Below are 15382 nucleotides of genomic sequence, written 5' to 3'. Positions count from 1 at the left end.
GTATTTAATAAGGTTATTTATTTCATTCAGATCTAGGATGTGTTGTTTATTAAGTGTTCCCTTTAATTTTTTTTGCATTATATGTGCATATCCTAATTATTTAAATTGTAAACCTTTAAAATAACAATATTACATACTTATAGACTATTATACTCTCAATCACTGGTTATAAATTGTGAATTATACGCATTTATAGAATTAGCCAAGTCCACATAAGCCTCTTATCTTGCAATATAGTAAGCGTGCGGCTTTTTCACTCAAATGCACATCAACATAACATTGCATAAATATTATAATTGTAGCTAGAAGACAAAATCACAAATAGCAGCCAACTGGCTTCTTGGATGCTTCAGTTCTTTAGCGTTTTCTCGGTTCTGGCGGAGGGTAGGTTGTCTTGGCGCGTGCGCACTTCTGTCTCTCCCTCTATCCTCCTGACCTCCTCCCGGTTTCTCTTCTCTGTGGCGCAACTTGGTCCCCCTCCAATTGAACAACTACACACCCATATTACAGCCATACACACACATACTACACACATGAGGGATGGCCGTCGCTGTCTTCGGAAAGATTCTAATCGGCATTTACGTGGAAATCAAACGGAGTGATGGTAAGACAGAGATCTCCCCTAGTCGACCGCTAGCTAGCTAGCTGGGTGAAGATGCATTTTTCATTGAGGCGCTGTCGCGTTAGCTACATCATCTTTGTTGCTTCCAGGCAGCGCCTAGGCAGGATGCTGAGTTGGATAACTAGCGTTAGCAATGGCATGGAGATCTGTGCTCGGCGCTACTGCCATGTCCCTGTCTGACATAGCATCACAGTCTGACATAGCGTCCCTGTCTGACACAGCGTCCCTGTCTGACATAGCGGCTGTCAATCAAATAGGTTATTACCTGAATGACGTAGCCTTTAGTGGATGAGGCTAGCCGGCTAGCTAGTAGCAGGGAGGATGCATCCACCTGTGCCGTTATAGGCCGTGCTGGCTGGCTGGCAATGATACTCCATTCATCCGCTATAGCATTTAGCTAACAGGCAAAGTGGGAATAGTCACAGTAGACTGTTCAGCTCTAGCATGCATGCGCTTGTCATTACAGTAGCTTACACTCTCATTGAACAAATATCGGGTGATCATCTTGATTTCATTGCTTTGTGATTAGATTAGATTACAATGGCCTATCATATCCACTTCATTGCCTGGGTGTGAGATTATGGGGTGATATGGTGTATGGTGAATACATCTAAGAGCATCTCCAGAATGATGATGATGATGATTTGTGACTGTTGTCTTTGCTCGGATCTGTGCTAGTAGTAGACAAATGTAATCAAACATCAGGACCACGCCCATTGCGCAGAGTAGCCAAGTATTGTAGCTGGCAGTAGCCACTGACTATAGCCTACTACCTACTACTTTATAAAGTAGGGCTTGCTAGTCTAAAGTGAATAGTATTTGGTTGTTATTTATTTAATTCCCGCCTGTTCTTGCTCTGGGGAAGGACTAGCAAAATACATGTTCTGTTAGTGTTTCAGCAGCAATGAATATGTCTTGATTGTTTTATTATCTGCAACTGTATGACTATTTTTTTATCAAGCAACTGTATGTGACTGTATTTTTGTATGTTTGTTGTAATTTGGACTCATCGCAAAGAGAAGAGCTTTAGCTGTTTAAAATGAGACATGGAAACAAACCATTTTACGTGTACAGTAACATAACGAAAGGCAAACAATCTAATGTTGACATGCATAAAAGCTTTTGACAACCAATCAGATCCAGGGCTATTGACACATCTGTCACTGAAGGCCTCTTGCCCATCCTGGCAGATTCTGGCTGGCTTGCCCATCATCCTCTTTGTTCAGTGTGACCTAATGTATTTTGGTCATGGCTGCATTTCAATAGTCAAGAGTGTGTAACTGTATGAGTCTACAACTGTTTTCTCTCATCTATGGCAGCCAGGAACGAATTCATCATGATGTGGTCACATGGCTGAATGAAGATTTTATGGTTCTGTAGTAGAGGTCGACCGATTATGATTTTTCACCGCCGATACCGATTATTGGGGGACCAAAAAACCTGCCGATGCCGATTAATCTGCCGATTTTTAACAAATGTATTTATTTGTAATAATGACAACAATACTGAATGAACACTTATTTTAACTTAATATAATACATAAATACTATCAATTTAGCCTCAAATAAATAATGAAACATGTTCAATTTGGTTTAAATAATGCAAAAACAAAGTGTTGGAGAAGAAAGTAAAAGTGCAAGATGTGCCATGTAAAAAAGCTAACGTTTAAGTTCCTTGCTCAGAACATGAGAACATATGAAAGCTGGTGGTTCCTTTTAACATGAGTCTTCAATATTCCCAGTTAAGAAGTTTTAGGTTGTAGTTATTATAGGACTATTTCTCTCTATACGATTTGTATTTCATATACCTTTGACTATTGGATGTTCTTATAGGCACTTTAGTATTGCCAGTGTAACAGTATAGCTTCCGTCCCTCTCCTCGCTCCTACCTGGGCTCGAACCAGGAACACATCGACAACAGCCACCCTCGAAGCAGCGTTACCCATGTAGAGCAAGAGGAACAACTACTCCAAGTCTCAGAGCGAGTGACGTTTGAAACGCTATTAGCGCGCACCCGCTAACTAGCTAGCCATTTCACATCGGTTACACCAGCCTCATCTTGGGAGTTGATAAACAGAAGTCATAAACAGCGCAATGCTTGAAGAATTGCGAAGAGCTGCTGGCAAAATGCACGAAGGTGCTGTTTGAATGAATGCTTACGAGCCTGCTGCTGCCTACCATCGCTCAGTCAGGCTGCTCTATCAAATATCAAATCATAGACTTAATTATAACATAATAACACACAGAAATACAAGCCTTTGGTCATTAATATGGTCGAATCCGGAAACTATCATTTCGAAAACGAAACGTTTATTATTTCGGTGAAATACAGAACCATTACGTATTTTATCTAACGGGTGGCATCCCTAAGTCTAATTATTGCTGTTACATTGCACAACCTTCAATGTTATGTCATAATTATGTACAATTCTGGCAAATTAATTACGGCCTTTGTTAGGAATAAATGGACTTCACACAGTCCGCAATAAGCCAGGCGGCCCAAACTGCTGTATATACCCTGACTGCTTGCACAGTACGCTAGAGAAGTGACACAAATTCATGTTAGCAGGCAATATTAACTAAATATGCAGGTTTAAAAATATATACTTGTGTATTAATTTTAAAGAAAGGCATTGATGTTTATGGTTAGGTACATTGGTGCAACGACAGTGCTTTTTTCGCAAATGCGCTTGTTAAATCATCACCCGTTTGTCGAAGTAGGCTGTGATTCGATGAGAAATTAACAGGTACCGCATCGATTATATGCAACGCAGGACACGTTAGATAAACTAGTAATATCATCAACCATGTGTAGTTAACTAGTGATTATGTTAAGATTGATCGTTTTTTATAAGATAAGTTTAATGCTAGCTAGCAACTTACCTTGGCTTCTTGCTGCCCTCGCGTAACAGGTAGTCAGCCTGCCATGCAGGCTCCTCGTGGAGTGCAATGTAAGGCAGGTGGTTAGAGCGTTGGACTAGTAACCGGAAGGTTGCAAAAACGAATCCCCCCTGGACAAGGCAGTTTACCCCCGTTCCTAGGCCGTCATTGAAAATAAGAATGTGTTCTTAATCTGACTTGCCTAGTTAAATAAAGGTGTAAAAAAATAAATAATAATAATATTATCGGTGGCCAAAAATACCGATTACCGATTGTTATGAAAACTTTACATTCCGATTAATCGGTCGACCTCTATTCTGTAGCCTGTAGTAGTCTACAATACAGCTGTTATCTATATGTTAATAACATGTATCTTGCAGGTCGAATCCACCAGGCCATGGTGACGTCACTGAATGAAGACAACGAGAGTGTCACGGTGGAGTGGATAGAGAATGGAGACACGAAAGGGAAAGAGGTACTGTGTGTGTTATGCATTCATGTCTGACCCCCTATCAGCTTGTATCAGAAAGAGGATTTACTGCAGATCAGCTTTACTGTAGATGCCCTTAAAGTGGAACTGACAGCGTTTTAACTACTTTGTAGATATGAAACAAACAGACAATCGTAGTACACTACATATACAAAAGTATGCGGACACCTCTTCAAATGAGTAGATTCGGCCACACCCATTGTTGACAGGTGTATAAAATCGAGCACACAGCCATGCAATCTCTATAGACAAACATTGGCAGTAGAATGGCCTTACTGAAGAGCTCAGTGACTTTCAACATGGCACCGTCCTAGGATGCCACCTTTCCAACAAGTCAGTTTGTCAAATTTCTGCCCTGCTAGAGCTGCCCAGGTCAACTGTAAATGCTGTTATTGTGAAGTGGAAAAGTCTAGGAGCAACAACGGCTCAGCCACGAAGTGGTAGACCACACAAGCTCACAGAACGGGACCGCCAAGTGAAAATTATCTGTCCTCGGTTGCAACACTCACTACAGAGTTCCAAACTGCCTCTGGAAGCAACTTCAGCACAATAACTGTTCGTCGGGAGCTTCATTAAGTGGGTTTCCATGGTTGAGCAACCGCATAGAACCCTAGATCACCATGCGCAATGCAAGTGTCAGTTGGAGGGGTGTAAAGCTCGCCACCATTGGACTGTGGAGCAGTGGAAACGTTTCACCGTCTGGCAGTCCAACGGACTAATCTGGTTTTGGCGGATGCCAGGAGAACGCTACCTGCCCGATTGCATAGTGCCAACTGTAAAGTTTGGTGGATGAGGAAAAATGGTCTGGTGCAGTTTTTCATGGTTTGGGCGCCTTAGTTCCAGTGAAGGGAAATATTAACGCTACAGCATACAATGACATTCAAGAGTATCTATTTATGTAGCAAGCTAAAAACGCGGAGCCTAACGTTAACTAGGTAGCTAGCTGCTAGGAGGATGTCATGTCAAGTCATTGAAGGAGTGGGTGAGTGACTGACGTTTCCCCTCATATCGTTTTTCGGTGGCTACACAGCTAGAGATGCAGGGGTCATTTGGTTAGCTAGCAAGAACTTGGAACGACTTATTCACTTACCTCTTCAGCGTCTCATCCCGTCAGCGGGATCAAAATCCAGCGAAAAATCATATCGCCAATTAGCATTAAAAAAAATCATAATTAAAAAAAAATATATATATATATATATATATATATATATATATATATATATATATTTTTTTTTATAGATACACCTCTCCTGAATCGACCCACGTCGTCCGATTTCAAAAAGGTTTTACAGGAAAAGCAAATCATTAGATTATGTTAGATGAGTCCATCGTAAAAAGCAGCAACAGAGCCATTTTCCGACCAACCACTTGCATCACATATAACCAAAAAACAGCTAAATGCAGCACTAACCTTTTACAAACTTCATCAGATGACACACCTAGGACATCATGTTATACAATGCATGCATTATTTTGTTCAATAAAGGTCATATTTATATATAAAAACAGCATTTTACATCGGCGTCTGACGTTGACTAAATAATTTCCCCTCAAATGCGTCCCGGTAAACAATGCTACAATTCCCTAAATTACTATCCGATAACGATTTTTTAAATTTATATTGTCAATCTAACATTTATAGATGAATATCTCTTGAGAACACCTATCATACCAGATTTGAAATTAACTTTACTGGGTAATCACACTTTGCGATAAAAGGAGATGCGATACTCAGAAAATGAGCTAATATACAGAGCTCGGCGCCATCTTGGAACAATCGCATGTCACATCTCATCTTGTATAATATTGTCAATAATCGCCTACCTTTAGTTGTCTTCATCAGAAAGCATCCCAGGTCCACAACAGATGTATTTTCGGTCGAAAAAGTCCATACTTCACGTTCCATTAGCCTGCTGTTGGTAGCGCGTCCTAGGGCTCTCTCCAAGCGCAGGGCTGAAGTTCCAGATAAAATGAGATTCTCCCGCCTGTAGGTTCGTTCAAACATGTCAAACGTTGTAAAACATTAATCTTCAGGGCCTGTAACACCAAGAGAGCCAATAAGATTCGAGGGGGATGATTTCATTGCCTTTAAAACCGTTTCCAAAGGTGGGGGTAGACATGGCCGCCGGCGTCATAATGGTGATGGCCCATCCCCTGTGACCAATTTCCAATGACTCTCATTCACTGAGTTTCGACTGTATAAGGCTCAAACCACTGTGAAAAGACTGGCGACATCTAGTGGAAGCAATAGGAAGTGCTCACTGAACCATGGTTAACGGTGTGATTTATAGGGAAAGATGAGAAGTCGAGTCCACAATTCTGAATTCCACTTCCTGTTTCAATCGGTCTCGGGGTTTTGACTGCCATTTGAGTTCTGTTATACTCACAGACACCATTCAAACAGTTTTAGAAACTTTAGGGTGTTTTCTATCCATATATAATAAGTATATGCATGCCCTAGCTTCTGAGTTTGATTAGTAGGCCGTTGAAAATGGGAACGATTTTTTTTCAAAATGCGCTGTGGCGCCCCCTATCCTAGGGTATCCTCAAGAGGAAACATTCACAAGTTAACTTTGGCTATCTACTCCGATTTCAGAGCATTCTCGCCTGAGTGTGCCAGAGTGTAGAGTAACTGATGAATTTACGAACGCGCACAAAATACCGGGTGAATGTTAATTTTTTATTGTTTTATTTAACCTTTATTTAGCTAGTCAAGTCAGTATGACCGGCAAGTCGTTCATACCGGGCAAGTCAATAAGACCGGTGTCACTAAATATAGGCACAAAAACGAATAGTTAGTCACAAACGCTCTAGATAACATGTAAACAGCCTAGCTAAACAGCTCTGCTAGGACAAGTAAAATGTTCAGTGAGGTGTTCTCTCATTTGTGCCTGGAAGTAGCTAGCTAGTAAGCTAACCAACTGTAGCCAGTTTGCTTGGGTGCTTGGTTGCAGGGAAGCTGCAGAAGGATGAATAGGCTACAATTCCCCATCGTTTATCAGTGCAATTTTGACGGCTAAAAAGGTTTGAAAGGGTTTATCTATGTTCCTTCGTTAGATTTTAGCTCATCTTGCTCTTGCTAGCATTAGTTGTTGATCTTGTTGATGTGCATAACTGAGGCGAGAGAGCCTACATTTTCATGGTTTGATCAATAGGACTGTAACGTTCCCAAATGTAAGAGGACTCCCGTGGTATTGACATAATTATTTGCAGGCCTGTGTGGCAAATGGCTTGTTTGCATATCATAAAGGCCTACTGTAGCTCTGGTTGGCTATGGTGCACCCATCTGCGTAGACTGCAGTCCTGTACGAGACATATGTTTTATTTACTGCAGTGACCAAACGTACGGCCGCTTTCCCACTCTATACTCCTAGAGAATTTTCACAAATTCCTTAGTTTACGGAATGCCAAAACATTTTAAGAATGACCATAATATGACCATGCCATATTCTTCCTAGGGGTGTATATGAACAGATTTGAATAAGATTTCATGTTGCTAAAATGCTGTCAGTTCCACTTTAAGTAGTGTGCTTTAGTGTGTGTGTGTCTTGCGATAGACATATAGATCATAACACTTTAGATCGGTGAACTGTTGGAATCATAGAAATAAAATGATTTATATTAAGAAGCAAAGTGGAAAGCAGAGTTGTCTTGTTTGGAACAATCTGTTGACTGCATTTGACAGAACAGCATGTAAACTTACACTGAGTATACAAACATTAAGAATACCTACTCTTTCAATGACATAGACTGGCCAGATGAATCCAGGTGAAAGCTATGATCTGTTAGTGCTGTCCCTTGTTAAATCCACTTCAATCGGTGTAGATGAAGGGGAGAAGATGGGTTAAATACATTTTTTTTAAGCCCTGAGACATGGATTGTGTATGTGTGCCATTCAGAGGGGCAAGACAAAAAAAATGTAAGTGTCTTTGAACAGGATATGGTAGTAGGTGCCAGGCGCACCAGTTAGTGTCAAGAACTGCAAAGCTACTGGGTTTTTCACGCTCAACAGTTTCCCGTGTGTATTAAGAATGGACCACCATCCAAAGGACATCCAGCCAACTTGGCAAAACTGTGGGAAGCATTGGAGTCAACATTGGCCAGCGTCCCTGTGGAACGCTTTCGACACCTTGTAGGGCCCATGCCCCGACTAATTGAGGCTGTTCTGAGGGCAACTCAATAGTAGGAAGGTGTTCCTAATGTTTGGTATACTTACTGTGATTCCTACAGCAAGGAGGAACTGCGCTGCTTGATTGACAGGGGCGGGGCTTTTGTGTGGGAAGCAGCCTCAAGAGGACAGAGAGAGAGAGACGACAAACAGAGTAAACTATAAAAACGGACGTTACACGCTGCTGAGTGGCTCTCTTGCGATATGGACATGGCATATGTCAATATTTAGATTTCAATGTGAATTACATTAATTGTGCAGCCCTTGTACGTGTGAGTGAGCTCCTTCAGACATGCCTTTTTAAAAACATGGTAGCCTATTTCTCTTCTTAAATGTCACTGGTTAATTAACCTCACTGCACATGAAGCGAAAAAGTGTGACTTTCATGTCTTCCTGAGTTACGAGATTACTTTATTAGTCCATACAAGACAAACATTTGTCTTCAGCTTTTTTTCACCCAACACCACCAATACAGTGGGCTTTGGAATTATTGGATACCTTGATAAAGATTAGCAAAAAAGACTGTATAATATAAATTTTACAAATACTGAACTTTTTACAACGGGTGGTTTGGAATTCCCATCGTTAGAGCCTATCCTGCCCATGACATACTAGGCAACACACATGGCCAGTACGTTCATAAAAAGTGCCTTTGTTTATGTTGTTACCTAGCAACGCACTACTACCACTACTTCTACTACTAGCCTTACCATTATTGGATACCTTGATAAAGATTCGCAAAAAATACAGTATAAAATAGTTCTGAGCTAGGCCTATATTGTATGCAAAAAAAACAAAACATAGGGGTCAAAATGACTGGATCCCCTGTTTTCAATACTCCAGCACCCTCCCCTTGCGAGGATGACGACAATGAGCCTTTTTCTAAAATGTTTTATGAGATTGGAGAACACATTGGGAGAGATCTTAGACCATTCCTCTATACATAATCTTTCCAGATCCTTGATATCCTTTGTCTGCACTTATGAACTGCCCTCTTCAATTCAAACCACACGTTTTCAAGTCCAGAGACTGAGATGGCCATTTCAAAATGTTGATTGTGTGGTCAATTAACTATTTCTTTGTGGATTTTGATGTGTGCTTGGGGTCGGAAACGTTTCGGTAAATTTCCATAATTTTTCCTGAAATTTTCCATGGGAAGTTAATTTGGGGAATTTTGCTTAAATTCATCAAAAAAGTTAGCTTATAACAGTGAACCTTTTTTGTGGGATACACATAAGGCAATTCTAGGTCTTGTGGCATATTTTGGTTAAACTATCCCCCAATTCAATGGAATTGCAACCTTCTGCATGCACAGTGCATTCTTCCATCAATGTGCAGTGCACACTTCCAGCACATGTACAGCTGATTCTCAAGATCTTGCGCACTAATGAGATGCTATTGAGCCCACACTACTACACTGTCTGAGCCAAGGACAACATGCTTTCTGGTAAGTTTTGATTGCAATAGTGGGTGGGGTGAATATATGTTATATGACAAACATGATTTTTTGTTAACTAGTAAATAGTAGCCTACAGCAAAGTGTGTTTAAGTAATTTCTAACTTGTTAACAATTTCTGCTAGTTAGTTTTTGCTACCATATGGGTTTTAGCTCGCTTGAGCCTACTAACTGAGGAATGTTAATTCACCTGTTTCCATACATGTTTCATTTTAAAACATTTATCTTACAAAGGAGTTGTTTAATCGAACTGCTTAACTATTTATCTGTACATGGAATTGTACTAATTTTTCCCTAATCTTTACAGGAAAATGCCACGGGCACTATCTGATGTGTGGAGACATTTCACTGGAACTAATGTAGAAGGAAAAGCTGTGTACATTTGCAAGTACTGTGCCAAATCATATGTGAAGAATGCAACAAAGATGCAGAATCATCTGGCGAAGTGCATAAAGTTTCTTCAGCGCTGACAAAAAGCAACCTCTGACAAAAGTCCCTCTACTTCTATTCGAGGTGAAAATGATGAATCAGACACAGCTCATGGTCCTCCTGGAGTCAGAAGTTTTTTTGACTCAATGGAGGAACGTAGTCAGAGAAATGCTGATGAATGTCTTGCTCGAGCTGTGTATGCAACTGGTTCACCTCTGATGCTCACAGGCAATGTGTATTGGAAGAGATTTCTGAATGTTCTTTCGCCCAGCATACACCCCTCCAACCAGACATGCTTTATCTACTAATTTGCTGGATGCAGAGTTCAACAGAGTTCAACTGAAGGTCAAGCAAATCATAGAGAAAGCAGACTGTATTGCAATCATCTCTGATGGGTAGTCGAATGTTTGTGGGCAAGGAATAATTAACTACATCTCCACCCCTCAACCAGTATTCTACAAGAGCACAGACACAAGGGACAACAGACACACCGGTCTCTACATTGCAGATGAGCTGAAGGCAGTCATCAATTACCTTGGACCACAGAAGGTATTTGAACTGGTGACAGACAATGCTGCGAACATGAAGGCTGCTTGGTCTAAAGTGAAGGAGTCCTACCCTCACATCACACCCATTGACTGTGCTGCTCATGCATTGAATCTGCTCCTCAAGGACATCATGGCACTGAAACAATGGATACACTCCACAAGAGAGCCAAGGAAATGGTTAGGTATGAAAGGGTCATGAAGTTATAGCAGCAATCTACCTCATCAAGCAAAGTGAGAAGAATAAGAGCACCACATTGAAGCTGCCCAGCAACATCCTTTGGGGTGGTGTTGTCATCATGTTTGACAGTCTCCTGGAGGGGAAGGAGTCTCCAAGAAATGGCCATATCACAGTCTGCCGATATGGACAGCCCCATCAAGAGGATCCTCCTGGATGATGTATTTTGGGAGAGAGTGGTAAGCAGCCTGAAACTCCTGAAAACAATAGATTGAGGGAGAGAATGCCATCCTGTCTGATGTTCAGACTCTGCTTACAGATGTAAGAGAAGAAATTCATACTGCTCTGCCCACTTCACTGTTGCTCCAAGCAGAGGAAACTGCAGTTCTGAAATACATCAAAAAGCATGAAGACTTCTGCCTGAAGCCCATACACGCCGCAGCGTACATGTTGGACCCCAGGTATGGTGACGAGCATCCTGTCTGGTGCAGAGATCAACAAGGCCTATGGTGTCATCACTACTGTGTCTCGCCACCTTGTCCTGGATGAGGGCAAGGTTCTTAGCAGTCTGGCGAAGTACTCTTCCAAACAAGGACTTTGGGATGGAGATGCAATATGGCAGTCGTGCCAACATATCTCATCAGCCACCTGGTGGAAGGGACTTTGTGGATATGAGGCTCTTTCCCCTGTTGCCTCCATCATCTTCCAAATCCCACCAACATCAGCCGTGTCAGAGCATAACTGGTCCTTGTTTGGGAACACGCACACCAAAGCACGCAACAGGCTGACCAATACAAGGGTTTAAAAATTGGTGGCCATCCTGGCAAATTTGAGGCTTTTTGAGCCTGACAACGAGCCATCCTCAACAAGGTTGGAAAGTGACAGTGAAGATGAGGCCTCAGAGTCTGATGTTCAAGAGGTGGACATTGAGGAGGTCCAGGGAGAAGACATGGAAGCCTGAGAGGAAGACAACCAAAGCTTTAGTTGAAAACGTTTTTGGAAGATGCGATGGTTCATTGGGGATCATTCAATATTCCCTTTATTTTGTTGTTCAGTGAAATCATCTCATGTGAAGAGTCAACTCATTTCATTAAAGTTAAATTCGTAACTAAATATATATTTTTAATTTCTATTGGAAGGATTGAATCATTTGCAATTATGTCTACTTATGATAAGGTAAAATGTTTATATTTCTGTCACCATGTGATATGGTAAATATATCAATACAAATAACATCTACATTTAAATAGTATTAATATTAATTTGCATATATTTCCATTCATTCCCATATATTTCCGTTAATTCCCATATATTCCCATACATTCCTGTTAATTCCCATAGAAAGTTTCCACCTCTGAATATTCCCCAAATGTGCAACCCTAGCTTGGGGTTATTGTCTTGCTGGAAGATCCACACCAAGTTTCAGCCTCCTGGGAGAGGCAACCAGGTTTTTGGCTAAAATGTCCTGATACTTGGTAAAGTCCATGATGCCGTTGACCTTAATAAGGGCCCCAGGACCAGTGGAAGCAAACATCCCCATAACATCAAAGTTCCACCACTATATTTTACAATAAGGATGAGGTATTTTCTACATATGCATTATTCTTTAAAGGCCAAACCCACAACTGGTGTGCGTGGCCAAGGACCTCTATTTTCGTGTCATATGACCATAGCACCGGTTCCAATCCAAGTAACAATGCCGTTTAGCAAAGTCCAGGCAGTGCTATGGTCAGATGACATGAAAATATAGGTCTTTGGCCACGTACACTAATGGTGGGTTTGGCCTTAGAAAGAGCAATGCATATGCAGAACATAGCTCATCCCTACTGTTAAATATGGTTATGGTGGTGGATCTTTGATGTTACGGGGCTGTTTTGCTTACACTGGTCCTAGGGCCCTTGTTAATGTCAACAACATCATGAACTTTACCAGGTACCAGGACATTTTAGCCAAAAACCTGGTTGCTTCTGCCCGTGGTGTAGTTTGAGAAACAGACGCCTCACAAGTCCTCAACTAGCAGCTTCATTAAATAGTACCCGCAAAACACCAGTCTCAACGCCAAGGGTGAAGAGACGACTCCGGGATGCTGGCCTTCTAGGCAGAGTTGCAAAGAAAAAGCCATTTCTCAGACTGGCCAATCAAAATAAAAGATTAACATAAACAAAAGAACAGACACTGGACAGAGGAACTCTGCCTAGAAGGCCAACATCCCGGAGTCGCCTCTTCACTCTTGACGTTGAGACTGGTGTTTTGTGGGTACTATTTAATGAAGCTGCCATAAGTGCAGACAAAGGATATCAAGGATCTGGAAAGATTATGTATGGAGGAATTGTCTAAGATCACTCCCAATGTGTTCTCCAATCTCATAAAACATTTTAGAAAAAGGCTCATTGTCATTATCCTCACAAGGGGAGGGTGCTGGAGTATTGAAAACAGGGAATCCAATAATTTTGTCCCCCATCTTTATCAGATTTTTTGGGAATTACTTGTTAAACAAAATCTCTTTCTCTTGGCTCTGGTTCCTGGTCCACTTGCTCTTCTTGTTTCATTTCTTTCATAACCTCCTCCTCTTCTTGTTGCCACCATTCTTAAAATGTAAAAATAAATAAATATCAAAACTTGCTTTTAAATCATCCATGAGGAGTTACCGGTGGTAATAGTAGTAGTACGTTGCTAGGTAACGATGTAAACAATGGCACTTTATGAATGTACTGGCCATGTGAGGTGCCTAGTTTGTCATGGGCAGGATAGGCTCTAACAATGGGAATTCCAAACCATCCATTGTAAAAAGCTCAGTATTTGTTTTATTTATTTTATACAGTATTTTTTGCTCATCTTTATCAAGGGATCCAATATTTCCAGACCCCACTGTATATACATACAAACACACATTAGGTTGGAGAGTCTGGAACAGAGTTTTAACATGTTGTACTCTCTCCCCATGCAGATAGACCTGGAGAGCATCTTTGCTCTGAACCCAGATGTGGCTCCTGAAGAGGAGGTAGTACAGAGTCCTGAAACCCCTCCTCCTGCTTCCTCCATCTCCTCCGCTGCTAAACAAATCAAGCCACCCAAGGTCATTCAATTATAATGTCCTATACTGTGGCCAATAGCCATATGTCTGTACCGGTGGAGGCTGCTGAGGGGAGGACGGCTCATAATAATGGCTGGTACGGCGCAAATGGAATGGCATCAAACACATGGAAACCATGTGTTTTTATTTGATACCATTCCACTAATTCCGCTCCAGCTATTACCACAAGGCCGTTCTCCCCAATTAAGGTGCACCAACCTCCTGTGGCTGTACAGTATAGTTTTAAGTGTAGCATGTGTAACATCTGCTTCTTTAAGTTCATATTGTATTCATTTGTCTCTTGTAGAACCGACGAACAATAGCGCCCCCCAAGACTGAAACCCCAGCAAACAGAGGTAAGAAAGCTTCAACAGAACATTGATCTCCAAGATTCCTCGTGTTCCACAGTCTGTACACAATGTAACACTGGATTCAACCAGGCTACTGACCCACTGTACAATGAAAGTAATGATAGTAGATCTCTATTTGAAAAGTTTATTTCCAAAATGCTATAATCACCAATTTTTCATATTTGTGTTTTTTCAACAGAAATTATTGGTAATGAGTACCTTCGTGTGTGTAAAATATTGCTGTTCTCAGATTTTTCATTCATAGTTTTTAAATGTGAATTATATTTGTTTATATATTTTTAGCAAAATGCTATATACAGTGGGGGGGAAAAGTATTTGATCCCCTGCTGATTTTGTACGTTTGCCCACTTACAAAGAAATGATCAGTCTATAATTTTAATGGTAGGTTTATATGAACAGTGAGAGACAGAATAACAACAACAAAAAATCCAGAAAAACGCATGTCAAAAATGGTATAAAATGATTTCCATTTTAATGAGGGAAGTAAGTATTTGACCCCTCTGCAAAACATGACTTGGTGGCAAAACCCTTGTTGGCAATCAGAGGTTAGACGTTTCTTGTAGTTGGCCACCAGGTTTGCACACATCTCAGGACAGATTTTGTCCCACTCCTCTTTGCAGATCTTCTCCAAGTCATTAAGGTTTCGAGGCTGACGTTTGGCAACTCGAACCTTCAGCTTCCTCCACAGATTTTCTATGGGATTAAGGTCTGGAGACTGGCTAGGCCACTCCAGGACCTTAATGTGCTTCTTCTTGAGCTACTCCTTTGTTGCCTTGGCCGTGTGTTTTGGGTCATTGTCATGCTGGGATACCCATCCACAACCCATTTTCAATGCCCTGGCTGAGGGAAGGAGGTTCTCACCCAAGATTTGACAGTACATGGCCCCGTCAAATGATGTGGTGAAGTTGTCCTGTCCCCTTAGCAGAAAAACACTCCCAAAGCATAATGTTTCCACCTCCATGTTTGATGGTGGAGATGGTGTTCTTGGGGTCATAGGCAGCATTCCTCCTCCTCCAAACACGGCGAGTTGAGTTGATGCCAAAGAGCTCCATTTTGGTCTCATCTGACCACAACACTTTCACCAGTTGTCCTCTGAATCATTCAGATGTTCATCGGCTAACTTCAGACGGGCATGTATATGTATTCTTGAGCAGGGGGACCTTGCGGGCGC

The 15382-nt window shown here is 41.4% G+C and overlaps 1 protein-coding gene across 1 annotated transcript in view; it reads left to right on the top strand.

Annotated features, from left to right (window-relative positions):
* The first annotated feature begins 400 nt into the window (after positions 1–400).
* The window catches only part of LOC106568303 (kinesin-like protein KIF2A), a 33924-nt gene continuing 18942 nt past the window's right edge, over positions 401–15382 (top strand). Inside the window, exons 1-4 of the mRNA XM_014138516.2 lie at positions 401–604; positions 3882–3976; positions 13715–13843; positions 14148–14196. Coding sequence (XP_013993991.2) covers positions 541–604; positions 3882–3976; positions 13715–13843; positions 14148–14196 — 337 coding nt within the window. The 5' untranslated portion in view covers positions 401–540. The remainder of the gene's footprint in view (positions 605–3881; positions 3977–13714; positions 13844–14147; positions 14197–15382) is intronic.

This window comes from Salmo salar, chromosome ssa13, assembly GCF_905237065.1.
Source record: "Salmo salar chromosome ssa13, Ssal_v3.1, whole genome shotgun sequence".
NCBI lineage: Eukaryota > Metazoa > Chordata > Actinopteri > Salmoniformes > Salmonidae > Salmo > Salmo salar.
The sequence above is the reverse complement of the archived record's forward strand: the minus strand, read 5'-3'. Positions and strand labels throughout refer to the sequence as shown.